This window comes from Astyanax mexicanus, chromosome 21 (assembly GCF_023375975.1).
Source record: "Astyanax mexicanus isolate ESR-SI-001 chromosome 21, AstMex3_surface, whole genome shotgun sequence".
Classification (NCBI taxonomy): Eukaryota; Metazoa; Chordata; class Actinopteri; order Characiformes; family Acestrorhamphidae; genus Astyanax; species Astyanax mexicanus.
The window spans coordinates 2,593,347-2,609,641 of NC_064428.1; the positions used below are offsets into that span (position 1 = coordinate 2,593,347).

At 42.2% G+C, this 16,295-nt stretch overlaps 2 protein-coding genes across 2 annotated transcripts in view; both read left to right on the forward strand.

The window, feature by feature from the left end:
- The window catches only part of LOC125785743 (uncharacterized), a 399,129-nt gene that overhangs the window by 18,029 nt on the left and 364,805 nt on the right, over window positions 1-16,295 (forward strand). The gene's annotated exons all lie outside the window — the stretch shown is intronic.
- Window positions 1-16,295, forward strand: part of npy2rl (neuropeptide Y receptor Y2, like) — a 32,936-nt gene that overhangs the window by 6,567 nt on the left and 10,074 nt on the right. The window contains exon 2 of the mRNA XM_022674741.2: window positions 9,290-9,945. Coding sequence (XP_022530462.1) covers window positions 9,311-9,945 — 635 coding nt within the window. The 5' untranslated portion in view covers window positions 9,290-9,310. The remainder of the gene's footprint in view (window positions 1-9,289; window positions 9,946-16,295) is intronic.

Sequence of the window (16,295 nt, forward strand, 5' to 3'; positions counted from 1 at the left end):
AATTAACAGCTGCAGTAAAAGCAGTTTGCAACTAACAAAATATTTAGAGAATTAGGATAAATCCCTTTGCATGAGGGACAAAGCGAGTGGTCAACATTGGATGTTGGTCAATCTTGGGCCCTCAGACAAAACTGCATTGAAATGGGCTTGATTCTGTACTGGAAATCACTGCATGGTATGCTTTACAGTTTTTCTCAGTTGATTTGGTTCATTTTTCACATCATGATTTACATTGGCATCACAACAAGTGCATTTCTCAAAACAGCAAACAGCAAAACTCACTGAAATACCTGCAAAAGCACTCAGAATTCTTCGTTTTTGCTTCAAAAGCAAATATTTATTTCAATCAGTCTGTCAGTGCATCAGAATGTGTAGTCTGTGTATCATTGCCTCTGAGCAAGGCACTCAAAATACTCAACAGAGCAACAGAGCACAGTGTAAGAATATTCTGATGGACTTTTGATTCAAATCAAATCAATTAAAACTGTACATGATACACACAAAATATAAACTTACACAAAACATAGTTAATCATGACTGTATGTGGGAGACTGGACTGTAATCAAATATTTTGAGTTATATTCTTTTACTGTATTGTTTGCACTGCAATTTGGTGACAAAAAAATCTAACAGAAATTCAGGAAAGACAGACAGCTGTTTGGCAGCACTCTGTACCAAACACACAGAAAAAACTACACAATTATAAACTTACTCTAAATATTCAAAACTACCTGAGACAACGACTTAAGGAACTATAGTGCTTTCTTTATGCATTCTGACTGCATTCCTCTCTGTTGGGCCGCATGTTTTCATTCATGTCACACTGAATATCTTCCCTTGCAACTCTTTTGGACGATTAAAGACACAGTTGTTCTTCCAATATTTGGTTGCACCCGGCGACCAGCTTCGGCCGTTGTAAGATCAGGATTTTACCAACTTTACCAACAAAGTTTTATAGAAATGTATAAATTATGCCTGAGAGATTATGATAACCAGTTCAGCACTTTTGCATGTGATGACCGAGGCAATGACCTAAAGCCTGAATGTTTTGGAGAGAAGACAATTGCATAGATATCAGTACAACACATTTTGATGAGCATGACTTGAGCAATGAATAATGTAAAAAAACAGCTGAAACATTAGCAATAATGACAAATGCATTTGCAAAATGAGAAACACAATGAGAAATTCAATTATGATGTGCACAAGTGACTAGGAGAAGTGGAGATTGAATGAACTGTTTTAAGAACTTCAATTCTGATCTGAGAAAAGTACCAAATCCACTGAGAAAACTAAAATATTCATCAAATCTTAATATGTGTCTGATGCTGATTTTTTAAAGCATCATACACTGCCTGGACAAAATAAAAGTCTCCACCTGGATGTAAGTGAGTAAATGATGTGTTGGTTGGTTGATGCTGCAGTTGGTCTGCAGGTTTAGGTTCAGTAACAGTATGTGCTGAAAGAATGAGGTCAGCTGACTCTACCTGAATATACTGAATATAGATCAGATTATTCCATCAATGGATTTTATCTTCTCTGATGAACACGAGCATATTCCAAGATAACAATATCAGGATTGATGGAGCTGGAATAGTGAAAGAGTGATTCAGGGAGCATGAGATCATCATTTTCACACATGGATTGAGAGAGTTCACCACAGAGTCCAGATCTTAACCTCATTGAGAATCTTTGGGATGTGCTGGATGGAGAAGAGCTGCTTTGTGCAGCGGTTGGTCAGACTCTACCATCATCAATGCTGCTGCAAGATCTTGGTGAAAAATTAATGCAGCACTGGATTAAAATAAATCTTGTTACATTGCAGAAGTTTATTGAGATAATGCCACAGTGAAGATAAAAGAGGTTCAATTAAATATTAAAGTGTGTGACCTGCAGTGTACATCCCTAATGATACATTTTCTTCTTCACCCTAACCATTTTAGATGAGCTTCTTAGATTAGCACTCATTTAACCCCAAAGCATACATGTACATGTATCAAGGCACATCAAATTGCAAAGACATTTACAGCTTAAAAGGTAAAAAAAAGTATAATTTTGTAAAGCACTGCAAAATGATAAAAGAATAGACTGCAAAACCTGATTTTTTAAAAGCAAAATACAGTTCTCTGTGATCTACAGAAAATCTCGACATCCTGCTCTGTCTATCAGGAGCAATCATGAGAAAATTGCCAGTAAGTGCTGTTCTGTGATCAGTACAGAGGATGTTGATTAATAGACTGCTTTATACTTATAAGGGGTTGGTCTATAGATTGATAATATTTAGTAGAATATATAAATGTATTAACGTTTTTATTACGTTTTATTTATATCTGTTGCTACAAAGCAATTCTATACTTTCTTATCTGCAACTCTACCAACTACCAATTAGAAGCAAGGAAGCACAAACATCCTACAACCATTTACATTTAAAGAGCCAGTGTACCCAAATGGCTTTTAGGTTTAATGACTGGTAGTCTGTCAATAAAGTGCTCTTTCCATTAAAGTGGACTAATTATTCACTCTAAAGTCTTTACAAATCACCTACAGTGCTGTTTAACAGTGAGTGAGAAATCTGACTTAAAGCACATTTTCCTTATTTCCCTTAATCAAAACTGGGACAGAATTCATTATAAATAAATTTAAAATAATTCAGAAATACACTACATTCATAGACGTGACAGATGCTTAGCCATTCCTGAGAGAATTGTCTGGCATTTAAAGAAGGGCTGCCGTCTATCTTCCCCCCCTGATTTCTCTGGCATTATAACACTGGTACTCTGTGGTTTGAAGATGATTAGCAGAAACAAACAGTTAAAAACTTACAAAAATCGTAATTGAAGGACTTACTCATAGACTGCATGTGCCATCCAATCACACTGTGATGATGACATTCATCCCTTCTAATGAACTCATCCAGCTACTTTAGGTTTCACCCACTGCTGACACAGCTTGTCTCGCAGTAGTGCCTGTAGAGAAGAGCTGTCAGTAGAACAGGACTCTCTGAAGCAGAAAAACATGGCATCATACCAGACGTGGGATCAAGGGATTTAACCTCCCGAGACCCGGACTTTACGCTTGGTGTGCATTTTTTATTTATTTGGGATTAGTGGGACCAAATTACTATTAAAACTAAACTTGGGCTTTGTATAGGAAGGGCTTTGTATAGGTCAAGCTTTTAAAAATGATGAGAACGTTAGGTTATGAATATAACCCCTGTTCCCTGAAGGAGAGGAACGAGGTACAACACATAATGTATAGGATATCACGCCCTTGCGTGTCTGGCTGAAGACACCTTTAATCACGCCTAAAAGGCAGATGATGAGACGAGACGTTGTGTCCTTTGTGGTCAGCAGCGTCAGTTTTCTCCATTTTTGAATAACATCTCTCACTGTCTTAAAGGCTTAGAAATGACTGGGTGACCTTTTCCAGACTGATAGATGTGAATGACTTTCACGTTGACATTCACTGTTTCTTCTTATATCAACTGTATTAAAAAAAGGTAAAACCACCTCATCCCAAAAGTACTTAATAGAGCACCATCATATTCCAGGAAACACAGTCCCACTGTTTTAACCTCTTAAAACCTTGTGTTCCCTTTCAGTCGATTCACTCGGTACAACACATAATGTATGGGATATCACGCCCTTGCGTGTCTGGCTGAAGACACCTTTAATCACGCCTAAAAGGCAGATGATGCATAGTGACGAGGGCAGGAGGGCCCGCCCCCTGCATATAACCACACATCACCAGCATCACTCCTCAGTTCAAGATGCTGCTCTTCACTGAGCTAACAGCGAAGCGGGGCAACCTGTGTTGTACCTCGTTCCTCTCCTTCAGGGAACAGGGGTTATATTCATAACCTAACGTTCCCTTTCAGTCGATTCACTCAGTACAACACATAATGTATGGGACCTATATACACGCCCCGCGAGCAGACACCGAACCAAGAGGGCACACTAGAGCACCCCAGACCCCGAAGAAAGAACAGCATGAGCTACTGAAGGGGCCACCACATCCAGGCGATAGAAGCGCACAAAAGTATGAGGTGATGCCCAGCTGGCAGCAGCGCAAATGTCTTTAACGGAGACACCCTTAAAAAGGGCCCAAGATGCAGCCATTCCCCTAGTAGAATGAGCCCGCACCCCCACAGGCAACTCCAGACCCTTGCTGTTATAAGCTAATGCAATAGCTTCCACAACCCAGTGAGAGAGACGCTGCTTAGAGAGAGCCCTGCCACGAACGGGGTTGGCAAAATAGACAAAAAGCTGGTCACACCCACGGAAAGCCTGAGTACAATCAATGTATGTACGCAGTGCACGCACAGGGCAGAGCGTGTGCATTTTTTGCTGCTCCTCAGAAGCAAATGGAGGATGAGAGAAAGAATTAAGCTCAAAGGCTAGTGAACTATAAGACATAGGCAGCACCTTTGGCACATACGCTGCGTTAGGGCGTAATGTAACCTTGATGTCCCCTGGTGCAAACTGGGTACATGAGGGGTGCACTGACAGAGCATGAAGATCACCCACACGCTTAGCAGAGGCTAAAGCAAGCAGCAGAGCCGTCTTATACGAAACATATTTCATGTCTACAGAATTTAGGGGCTCAAATGGAGGCCCAGACAGGGCTTCGAGCACAATAGTGAGGTCCCAGGGAGGAACGGCTGGCCTAGATACAGGCTTTAGACGTCGCACTCCCTTTAAGAAACGTATAGCTAGGGGGTGTGCCCCAGGCGACAATCCCCCAAAACCAACATGACAGGCTGATATAGCCGCCAAATATACTTTTATTGTCAAGAATGAGAGCCCACGCTCCAGTAACTCCTGAATGAACGTCAAAACATCCACAATGGAACACTGGAAGGGAATCAAATTTCTTCCCTGACACCAGTGCTCAAATGCACGCCATTTATAAGCATACAAACCTCTTGTAGAGGAGGCCCTCGCACACTGAATGGTAGCCACAACATTAGAGGGCAAACCGCTGGCCATCAAGGCAGACTTTTCAGCGGGTAGGCATGGAGACACCACAGCTCTGGCCGGGGGTGAACAATTTCCCCTCCTGCCTGAGACAGGAGATTCGAGTGAAGTGGGAGAGCCCATGGATCTCCTGCAAGGAGACTGATTATTTCTGCATACCATGGTTTTGATGGCCAGCAGGGAGCTACAAGTATCAGAGAGAGGTTCCCCTGGCGCACCCTCTCCAGTGTTGGCATGATCAGCTCCACCGGGGGGAATGCATAAAGCAGTGTGTTGGGCCAGAGGTGTGCCAGTGCATCCACTCCCAGGGGAGCACCCTGGTCTGCTAGAGAGAAAAACAGAGGACAATGCGTGTTTTCTCTGGATGCGAAGAGATCTACGTTGGCCCTGCCAAACCGATCCCAGATCTGTTCCACCATCAGGGGACTGAGTCTCCATTCTCGAGCTGGAGGACCTCCCCTGGAGAGGAGATCCGCCCCCAAGTTCAGGCAGCCTGGCACATGTGTCGCCCTAAGTGAAAGTAGGTGAAAACTGCTCCACATTAGAAGGGAGTGGGACAGATTCAGAAGCGGGAGTGACCGCGTGCCCCCCTGCCTGTTTATGTAAGACACCACGGTGGTGTTGTCTGTTCTGACTAAAACATGCTTCCCCCTCAATTCTGAGAGGAAGTGCTTTAGGGACAAATGGACCGCGAGCAACTCCAGACAGTTTATGTGGAGGGAGCGCTGCGCTGAAGACCACGCCCCCTTCACAGCTGCTCCGTTGCACACCGCACCACAGCCTGTCAGGGACGCATCTGTTGACACCACCACGCGAAACAGAACTCTGCCTATAGGCGAGCCCTGGCAGAGCAGGCGGGGCTCTCTCCAAGGAGATGCTTTCATACAACCCTGGGTCACAACTATCTTTTTCTGGAGATGGTGTGAGGCATTCAGGCGGTGTGATAATAGCCAGTGCTGAAACGCACGCATTAGAAGTAAACCCAGCGGAACTACCTCTATCATTGACGCCATTTGACCCAACAGATAGAGAAATTGGCAAAAACGTAGACTGCGCGCCAGCTGAAACTGCGCGAGGCAGTCGCGGAACGCACATATTCTGCGCTCCCCTGAGTACAGTGACTGGGCTGTGGGAATGCTTGAACACACGTGTTTACAGAGAACAGGTGCTTTATAAACAATGTTGGGGCAAAACGTGCCCTTTTTGAACTGGGCCCCGGAAGAGGGGAAAAACTGCGCCTCTTCGGTGGCTTTAGGGGAGAAACTGTGGTGTCTCCGACCAGCGGAGACCTCACCCCCCCTTCTCTGCGAGCTAGGATGAGTCAGGCTTCCTCTTCCTCACCGAGGAGTCTTTCTGGTGCCCGGGAGGAGGACCTTTGCTCCAGGCTGAGTGGCGTGGAGTGTGTTTGGGCTGCTGCTGCTTGGGCGGGGGATTCCCCGCAGTAACCGTAGCAGCAGGCCTCTTCATCGGAGGAAGCAGCGCTGCGGGCTTGCGGGCAGTCAACTGCGGCTTCTGCTTCTCCCGTCTTGGCAGAATAGATCGCAAAGCCTCCGTCTGCTTTTTCCTCAGCTCGAACTTGGCTTGAATGGCTTCGAGTGACTGGCCAAACAGACCTGCCGAGGAGACCGGCTCGTCCAAATAAATCGCCCGGTCTCTGTCTGGCATGTCAGACAGCGTTAGCCACAAGTTGCGCTGTGCCACGACAGTAGACACCATTCCTCTGCCCAGCGAAAGAGCCGCACAGCGAGACATATGCAGGATGTAATCTGAGGCAATTCTAACCTCATTTAGCAGAGCTGTTAGCGGGCTGTCCGCGGGTAGCTGGTCTCCGAGTTCGGCTAGACACATCGCCTGGTAAGTCTGGAGGAGAGTGACTGAACTCATTGCTCTGGCCGTGCCTGCCTGCGCGCGTTAAACCTTGTCCAGCTGGGAGAAGGAGAACCGGCAGTGCTTGGAGGGAAGCACGGCTGGTCCCACGACTCCCTGATTATGAGACGGAGCCAGGTACGCTGCCAGCGAAGGCTCCATCGGAGGGGGGTTTTGCAGCCTCGCCTCCCCTGACCCTTCCAGCTCGAGAAACTGCGCGTAACCGGTCACCGTGGTGCGGGTTGACAGCGGTTTAGCCCATGGCGACGTCAGCTCTGTCATGAAGTCGGGGAAAAGTGGGAGACGATGCTTCACCACTTGCAGAGCCGGGGGAAGGAAAAATCCCGCGAATCTGGTCGCTTTTTTGGACAGATGAGGAGCAGGCCACTCCACGTCCAGCTTTTGCACCGCACGACGGTAAAGGGAAAAGAAAGAGGTGTCAGCCTCGTCCTGTTTACCCTCCGCAGCCGTCGGGGCTGCAAGAACCTGCAGCTCCTCCTGCTCGTTTTCAGAGTAATCAAACTCGTCTACACCGAGACCGAACGGGTCATCGTCCTCGAGCTCGGCTGCAGGCTCGGAGAGCTGTGGCTGACACGGAAGAGTCAGCGACGGCGAATTAATTTCACACATCTCCAGACTCTCCATGTGCTCAGCCCAGTTAAGGCAAGGTTCCCCTTCGTACTCGGCTTCCTCGACGTCCGAACAGGATGGCCCAGCCTTTCCGGAGATCAGGGGATCCTCGCGTGCCACTGCTGCCTGTCCGAGAACTTTCTCAACAAACGTCACACGGCGTTCGAGGGTCGACCGCCTGAGCTGGCGACAGAGCGCACATGCATCAGGTTGGACCAAGGCCCTCCTAGCATGGACGATTCCCAGGCAGACTGGACATGCATCATGTTGGTCCTTCTCGGTAATGGCAAAACCACATCCCTGAGGACAAGGACGGGAGGCTTTCTTGCCAGGCTGAGAGGTAAGGTTGGCTTGCGAGCTCATTTTAGGCAGCCGTTAGCGAGGCTAAACAGGATAGCCCCGAGACTTGCAAAGCAGATTTAAAAGCAGCAAAATCCTTTAAATAACGCTCCGCGGGAAGACGACTCACCAATATGAGGTTGTTGTCGTGCTTGCCTAATGGAACAGTTAAGTTATCCGAAGGATTGAATTGAGCTAACTAGACTAGCAGAAAAGGTGTAAGGTGTTCTCAGCGAAGTGAAGAGCATAAGAACTGAGGAGTGATGCTGGTGACGTGGGGTTATATGCAGGGGGCGGGCCCTCCTGCCCTCGTCACTATGCATCATCTGCCTTTTAGGCGTGATTAAAGGTGTCTTCAGCTAGACACGCAAGGGCGTGATATCCCATACATTATGTGTTGTACCGAGTGAATCGACTGAAAGGGAACACAAGGTTTTAAGAGGTTAAAACAGTGGGACTGTGTTTCCTGGAATATGATGGTGCTCTATTAAGTACTTTTGGGATGAGGTGGTTTTACCTTTTTTTAATACAGTTGATATAAGAAGAAACAGTGAATGTCAACGTGAAAGTCATTCACATCTATCAGTCTGGAAAAGGTCACCCAGTCATTTCTAAGCCTTTAAGATGTTATTCAAAAATGGAGAAAACTGACGCTGCTGACCACAAAGGACACAACGTCTCGTCTCACATTTGCCAACAAACATCTTGATGATCTCCAGGACTTATAATAATATAAAATAATAGAATATAGAAAATATATATAAAAGGTTAACTTTTGAAAGGTGTGTGCCCTGTTACAGCTGGCGTAAAACTAACACATAAATTCCGAAAAAGAACATCATACTGAGTGTAAAACATGGTGGTGGTAGTGTGATGCTCTGGGGCTGCTTTGCTGCTTCAGGGTCTGGACAACTTTCTGTAATAGATTGAATCAGGAATTCTGCTGTTTACCAGACAATCCAAGCAGGTGCACCTCTGAAAGTGAAGGTTTTGGAGTGGCCTATTCAAAGTCTGATTGAGATCTGTCTGATAATAAATTTGGGTTTGATCATTTGAAAAATGTATTTATGATAAAACAGCAAAAGCGTCCACAGTTAATCCTGTTGAATGTGGTTGATCCTTCTTGGTGGTATGCTGACATTACCCTGGATACCCTGGCTCTTGATGCATCACAAAGACTTGCTGCACCAACAATTTGTCCTCTTTTGAACTCTGGTATGTCTCCCATAATGTTGTGGTGCAATGTGCAATTAATGAAGATTGAACACCAGGCTGCTCCAATTTAGCCATGAAACCTCCCACACTAAAATGATGACAAGTGTTTCAGTTTCATTGTCCAACTCCTGTATTTACATGTTCTGACATTTTTTCTTTATTTTGTGGTTAGATTAGCCATTTAATTCATATTTAATTGAATGCATATTTTATAATACAAAAGGTCTTCACCTAATAATAAACAGCTCTCTGTTTCTCCACAGATCAACATGAGGATATAACCGATGGATGGCATCAATGCAGCGAATAGCTCTTTGAGAGCTGAGATCCTGAGTAACAGCGTGGACTCTCCTGACACCGCTCTGACCCACTCTTTACTCGAGCTCGGGGACAGCACCAGACTGCTGGGGGTTCAGGTCATCCTGATCCTGGCCTACAGCACCATCATCCTGCTGGGTGTGGTGGGGAATTCAGTGGTGATTTATGTGGTCTGCAGGTTTAAGACTCTCCGCACCGTCACCAACTTCTTCATCGCTAACCTGGCGGTGGCAGACCTGCTGGTGAACACGCTGTGCCTCCCCTTCACGCTGGCGTACACCCTGCTGGGGGAGTGGAAGTTCGGACAGGTGCTCTGCTTCACGCTGCCGTACGCGCAGGGCCTGGCTGTGCACGTGTCCACCGTCACGCTTAACGTCATCGCTCTGGATCGTCACAGATGCATCGTTTATCACCTGGAGACTCGGATGTCGAAGGACACTTGTTTTCTCATCATCGCGATCACCTGGGTGATTAGTGCCGTGCTGGCCAGCCCTCTCGCCATCTTCAGGGAGTACGGGATGGTGGAGCTCTCTCCAGGTGAATCTATTGAAGTGTGTGGAGAGAAGTGGCCGGGGAGCAGCACAGACGGTACTCTGTACTCGTGAGTATAAGACTTTAATACACTTAATTACCTGTATTATTTCCCTAATGAGCTGAAGTGTTTCATAAAGTGTGATAAAGGGATGCAGTAGTTGAAAACATTAGACGACATAAATTATATAGAGATTAAGATATTCTAAAAAAAATGCAACTTTCAACTTTTTTTAATTGCAATTATACATTCTGTTTGCAACCACAACTCAAATTCAATTTTAAGAATCGAACAGGAATTGTGGTGTCATTCTTAATTCACTAATATTTTTGTATAAGCCTGGTTTTAATGTTTTTTTTAAGAAACAAAATAGAACTTTGATTTCAAAGACTCACATTTGTAGTAGAGATTTGTGAGTTTTTATTTTGTTTTACCAATTTAAATTCTGAATCATATATCTTTATTTTACTCATGCTTCTATTACAGACCTTAAATGACCTTTATTTTAAGAGTGTTTTATATTTTTCAGTGAAAGATGTTACCAGTAATTATTTTACTGCTGCTTTTATCATTCTGGGAGATAAAAAAGAATGCATATATTTTAAGCGGTCGCTTGTGGAGGAATAATGAACTCTTAATAGAGGATCAGTAACATATAAACTCCAGTGAAACAGCAAGAGAAGCATCTGAAACTACTGAAGTAAATGTTTTAAAGACACTCATCATGCAGTTCTTTACGCTTTGTGTGATTAAACAGATGTATTTTACATTTTATTCTCACCTTGTATCAAGAACAGCCTCGCTGTATAGTGAAAAGTTCTGCTTTGTTAAAAAAAATAGGGCTGTCATGCTGCTTCTAGACAATCGGGGAGGAGTAGGCTGAAGTTTAACACACTTAAAAGTATCACTTACAGAACAATCACATTTCAAACAAGGAAGAGAAGCTGATAGTGGCAGTATCTGGATTAAAAGAATTAGAGTAGAATTATATTACTGTATCTTTTGCTTTATAAGACGTACCGGTTTATAAGGCGCACTATGAATAAACGTCTATTTTCTGGTCTATTTTTAAACATAAGGCGCACTGGATTATAGGGCACATTATGTGACACTAGTAAGGAACAAGGGTGTCACCATGTTTTCCTTCCTCCTGTATTACACTGCACTTCAGCAGAGTGGCCTTACTGCTCCTTACAATTATTATTAGATTATTAGATGCACTGACAATTTTGGGGAAAATATAAGGAATTTAAGTGCAGCTTATAGTTTGAAAAAATATGGTAAGTAAAATAAAACACAAACCCCAAAATATAACCCTAAACCTAGAACTAATTATAATCCTGACTGTAACCTCGAGCCAAGAACTAACTGTAGCCCTGCTCTGATTCCTAAACCTCATCCTCATCCTGTTCTGTTCCTGAAAAATCGTATCCAAAACTGAAACCCGGTTAAATTCAGTCTTGTCAACAGCATGACTATAGAACATGACTATAGGATAGAGATATACTTGCTTATGCCTTATACTCACATTAACTATGCGTACACGTGCACACGATGGCTGCCGCACGGATCCTGCATTCAAATTAAAGCTGATGTCCGTAGGTTTTGGGATTTAGGTCACTCTCTGGTGAGAATGGGTAATTGCACAGAGCATGTGGAAGAATCATTTTAAACTGGGCGGGTGTTCAGTCAGACAGAGAGAGAGAGAAAGAGTATTCTGACTCAATAACTTGACTGTAAGTGTGAGGCTATGAAACTGTCCCTGAAGTTTGAGTTCACACCAGTACTCACATCAAGAAATCTGCCAGACAGTGTTCAACTCAACTGAAGAAGCGTAGGTAAGATTCTAGATGCTTTAATCCACAAAAATCTTGTAAATACTTTGTACAGCAGGTGAAAAAAGATGATGATTTGCAGAGAGCTGAACAGACTCAAAATGGAGAATCAATTAAACTGAAGAAGAAGGGAGGTGCTAATAAGAAGAGGGGAGGAGCTACTAAGAAGGGGTACAGGGAGATAGAAAGGACAAACTACCAAAGGCAACACAGTATCACAGATGCATATCAGAAAATAAAACAGTGTAACATGACAAAGAGAGAGAGAGAGAGAGAGAGAGAGAGCCCAGTCAGAAACTTCACTCCTTCATTTCTTTGTTTTACTATGAGTGAATGATCTACTGAGCTCTGAGTTTCCTCTTCTGAAGTCTCCATTGCTCCACCAGTCGCTCGCATTCAGTAAAACTGGGCCGGATCCTCTTGTAGAGGCTGTACGTGTGACGTAAGTAAAGACGCGTGACGTGGTACCATTAATCACAATATTTTATCCCATCTCCACTCAGAAATGCTCCTGCTTTCAGTTTTGAAACCTAATAATACGGACAGCCACTTTAACATGACACATACAGGAGGTATAAAAACAACTGTGTGAACAGGGATCTTTAAATCTTTTAGCCAGTATAATTAGGTTTTAAAACATTATGCCCCCTAAACCTTCCACAACCTGAAACATACGTAATTCTACATGTTTCTATGTGTACTGTGAGCCTTACATAATAATTCTCAATCCCAATCTTTCTTAGCAATGGATAATACATTAAGTTTTTTTTCTTTATCAGAATCATCACATTTCAGATTTAGTGTAATATAGATTAGATATATACTATAGCCTGTAGTATGAAAAATACATTTAGAAGATTAGGCACAGTAAGCAGAAAATTGGAGCAATCACATAAACACACCATGATATCATGATATCTCCTTTATCCACTGCCAGGAGCCTGGAGTCCAGGGGAAAGCTAGGGCTGGGTGTGTGTTACGCAACAGTGCACTGTGTAATGAGCCATGTCACCCTGATGGGACGCCCCGCGGGGGTATATCTGACCCCATCACCAGAGCTCTTCCAGTTCACTTTTAAAATGAACTAGTTCGAATTTTAAATCACACTAATTTAAATTAACTACTTAACATTCATTTTGTTTTTGTTTTTTCTGAAATATGCTGCTATTTTTTCTTTAATAGAACCCCTTTCTACTCATCCATCACCAGCCGAAAAATCCTTACTTACTCCCATAATAAATATTATCATATACCACAATTATATTGAAACTTCTACTCATTTCCTCAATATCAAATGTTTTAGCACCGCAGAAAACTCCAGTTATAAAGCTTTAAACTCCAGTTATAAAGTTTTTAAACTCCAGTTATAAAGCTTTTAAACTCCAGTTATAAAGCTTTTAAACTCCAGTTATAAAGTTTTTAATCTCCAGTTATAAAGCTTTTAATCTCCAGTTATAAAGTTTTTAAACTCCAGTTATAAAGCTTTTAAACTCCAGTTATAACGCTTTTAAACTCCAGTTATAAAGCTTTTAAACTCCAGTTATAAAGCTTTTAAACTCCAGTTATAAAGCTTTTAAACTCCAGTTATAAAGCTTTTAAACTCCAGTTATAAAGCTTTTAAACTCCAGTTATAAAGCTTTTAATCTCCAGTTATAAAGCTTTTAAACTCCAGTTATAAAGCTTTTAATCTCCAGTTATAAAGCTTTTAAACTCCAGTTATAAAGCTTTTAATCTCCAGTTATAAAGCTTTTAAACTCCAGTTATAAAGCTTTAAACTCCAGTTATAAAGCTTTTAAACTCCAGTTATAAAGCTTTTAATCTCCAGTTATAAAGCTTTTAAACTCCAGTTATAAAGCTTTTAATCTCCAGTTATAAAGCTTTTAAACTCCAGTTATAAAGCTTTTAAACTCCAGTTATAAAGCTTTAAACTCCAGTTATAAAGCTTTTAATCTCCAGTTATAAAGCTTTTAATCTCCAGTTATAAAGCTTTAAACTCCAGTTATAAAGCTTTAAACTCCAGTTATAAAGCTTTCAACTCCAGTTATAAAGCTTTTAAACTCCAGTTATAAAGCTTTTAAACTCCAGTTATAAAGTTTTTAATCTCCAGTTATAAAGCTTTTAATCTCCAGTTATAAAGCTTTTAATCTCCAGTTATAAAGCTTTTAAACTCCAGTTATAAAGCTTTTAATCTCCAGTTATAAAGCTTTTAAACTCCAGTTATAAAGCTTTTAAACTCCAGTTATAAAGCTTTTAAACTGCTCTGGCTGTATCCCTGTAGATGTTAACTGTAGAGGAACTGAAATATACAGTACATTTTCTTTGCCTTTTTAGCAAAATTCATCACTTTGTTTTTTAGCCGCTTAGCTTTATCCATCCCACTTTATTTTGGACTCACTCACGAGCTCCCTCTAGTGGTTTGCTGTTATTCTCTGCTGCGTGTTCATTTTACACATTTATTCAGAACAAATGAAAATGAGAAATGGTCGATTTAACAAAAAAGATGCAGAGCTTTCAGACCTCAAATAATGTAAAGAAAACAAGTTCATATTCATAAAGTTTTAAGAGTTCAGAAATAATCAATATTTGGTGGAATAACCCTGGTTTTTAATCAAAGTTTTCATGCATCTTGGCATCATGTTCTCCTCCTCCACCAGTCTTACACACTGCTTTTGGATAACTTTATGCTGCTTTACTCCTGGTGCAGAAATTCAAGCAGTTCAGTTTGGTGGTTTGATGGTTTGTGATCATCCATCTTCCTCTTGATTATATTCCAGAGGTTTTTAATTTGGTAAAATCAAAGAAACTCATAATTTTGAAGTAGACTCTTACAAACTTTACAGTGAAGTCCTATAGATATCATTTATATTATTATTGTGTTCATTTGAGAACATACATTTACAAATAAGAAACCTTTAATAAAAACATTAAGATTCTAACTGTGAAAACAGACTAAAATCTAGACTGAGGATTAACAGCTCCTACATTAATGTTAGAGCCTTGTGGAAATGTCAATTCCAGCACGAGTTTGACCTTTTTGTGTTTTAGAAAGCAAATCTCTATAATTACGAACTATCCTGATATTCAAGCACCTGTTTCATTTAGAGGTGATGAAACAGGTTGCAGGTGTTTCCACCAGCAGATAGAATGAGTTATTCTGCAGCATGCCCTCTGTGAAAAACAAAATAACATACCAAGCAGTTCAGTGTTGGAATGGAACGAAATGTTATATGTGTAAATGTGATGCTAATTTAATATGTAAGTGATATTAAATATTTGAGTGTAAGATACGTTTATTGGGTGAAACTGTACAATTTAAAGGAGGCTCTAGTACCCTTTCAAGATTCAAGATTTTTATTGTCACGTCACAGAGTACAGGTGTACATGTGAGTGAAAAACTTGGGTGCAGATTCCCACCAATGTGCAGAGAACAATATTTACAAGAAGAATAATAAAATATAATATACAATAAAGTAAGACATACAGATACCTATACAGTATAAACAATATACACAATACACTTAATAACAATACACATAATAACTTGCACTATAGACAAATATTTCACAAAAAAACAAATATTGCACAGATGTAGATATGCAGATATCTAGTGTGTGTGTGTGTGTGTGTGTGGAAGTGAGGAAATAGTCCAGTAGGTGACAGAATAACTATGAGTGCAGGTAAGGAATGAGTTGAGTGGGGAGTGCAGGGGGCAGAATGCTGTATAAAATGGGAAGGTCTGATATATGCAGTGTAAAGTAAAGTGCAGGGGACACAGTTGGGTGTCAGTGGGGAGGGTTGGTAAGAACACTGTTCTACTGGCTGTTCCACAGCCTGGTCGCCTGGGGGAAGAAGCTGTCCCGGAACCGTCTGGTTCTGGTCTTCAAGCTTCTGAGCCTCCTTCCACTCGGCAGCTGTGAGAACAGGGAGTGGTTTGGATGGGACGGGTCCTTCATGATCCTTCTGGATTTCATCAGGCAGCGGTTGGTGTATAAATCCAAAAGGTTTGGGAGCTCAACCCCAGTGATGTACTGCGCTGTACGCACAACCCTCTGCAGGGATTTCCACTCCAGAGCAGTACAGTTCCCGTACCAGGTGTTGATGCTGCCCGTCAGAATGCTTTCCACAGTGCAGGTGTAGAAAGTCCTGAGGATGCTGGAGTTCAGACCAAACCTCCTCAGCCGTCTCAGCCTTGTGGGCTCCTCTAGCCTGGATGTAATAAAGACGGGTTTTCACACCTGTAGTTTGATTTTCTGGTCTGAATCAGTTGATGAGTTGGTCGGGTTTCATACAGGCTTAAACCTAAACGCACCAAAATGCGCACCAATAAACCACGTGAGCAGGCTGTGTGTCATAGTTGTCTGGCGGGGGAGTAAATATAAATATACCAAAAAAAGTATATATAAATATAGTAAATATAGTGAGAAGATTCTGTGTTCCAGCGCGTATATCTGTGCTTTAACACTGAACGCTGCTCTTTTTAAATGTGCAGCGCAGATGTGCACATAGTAAACCAAGTCAGCAGTGAACGCAGCACAGACCACATGTGCACGGACACAGCGTTTATTCATAGCTGTGGTAATCAGT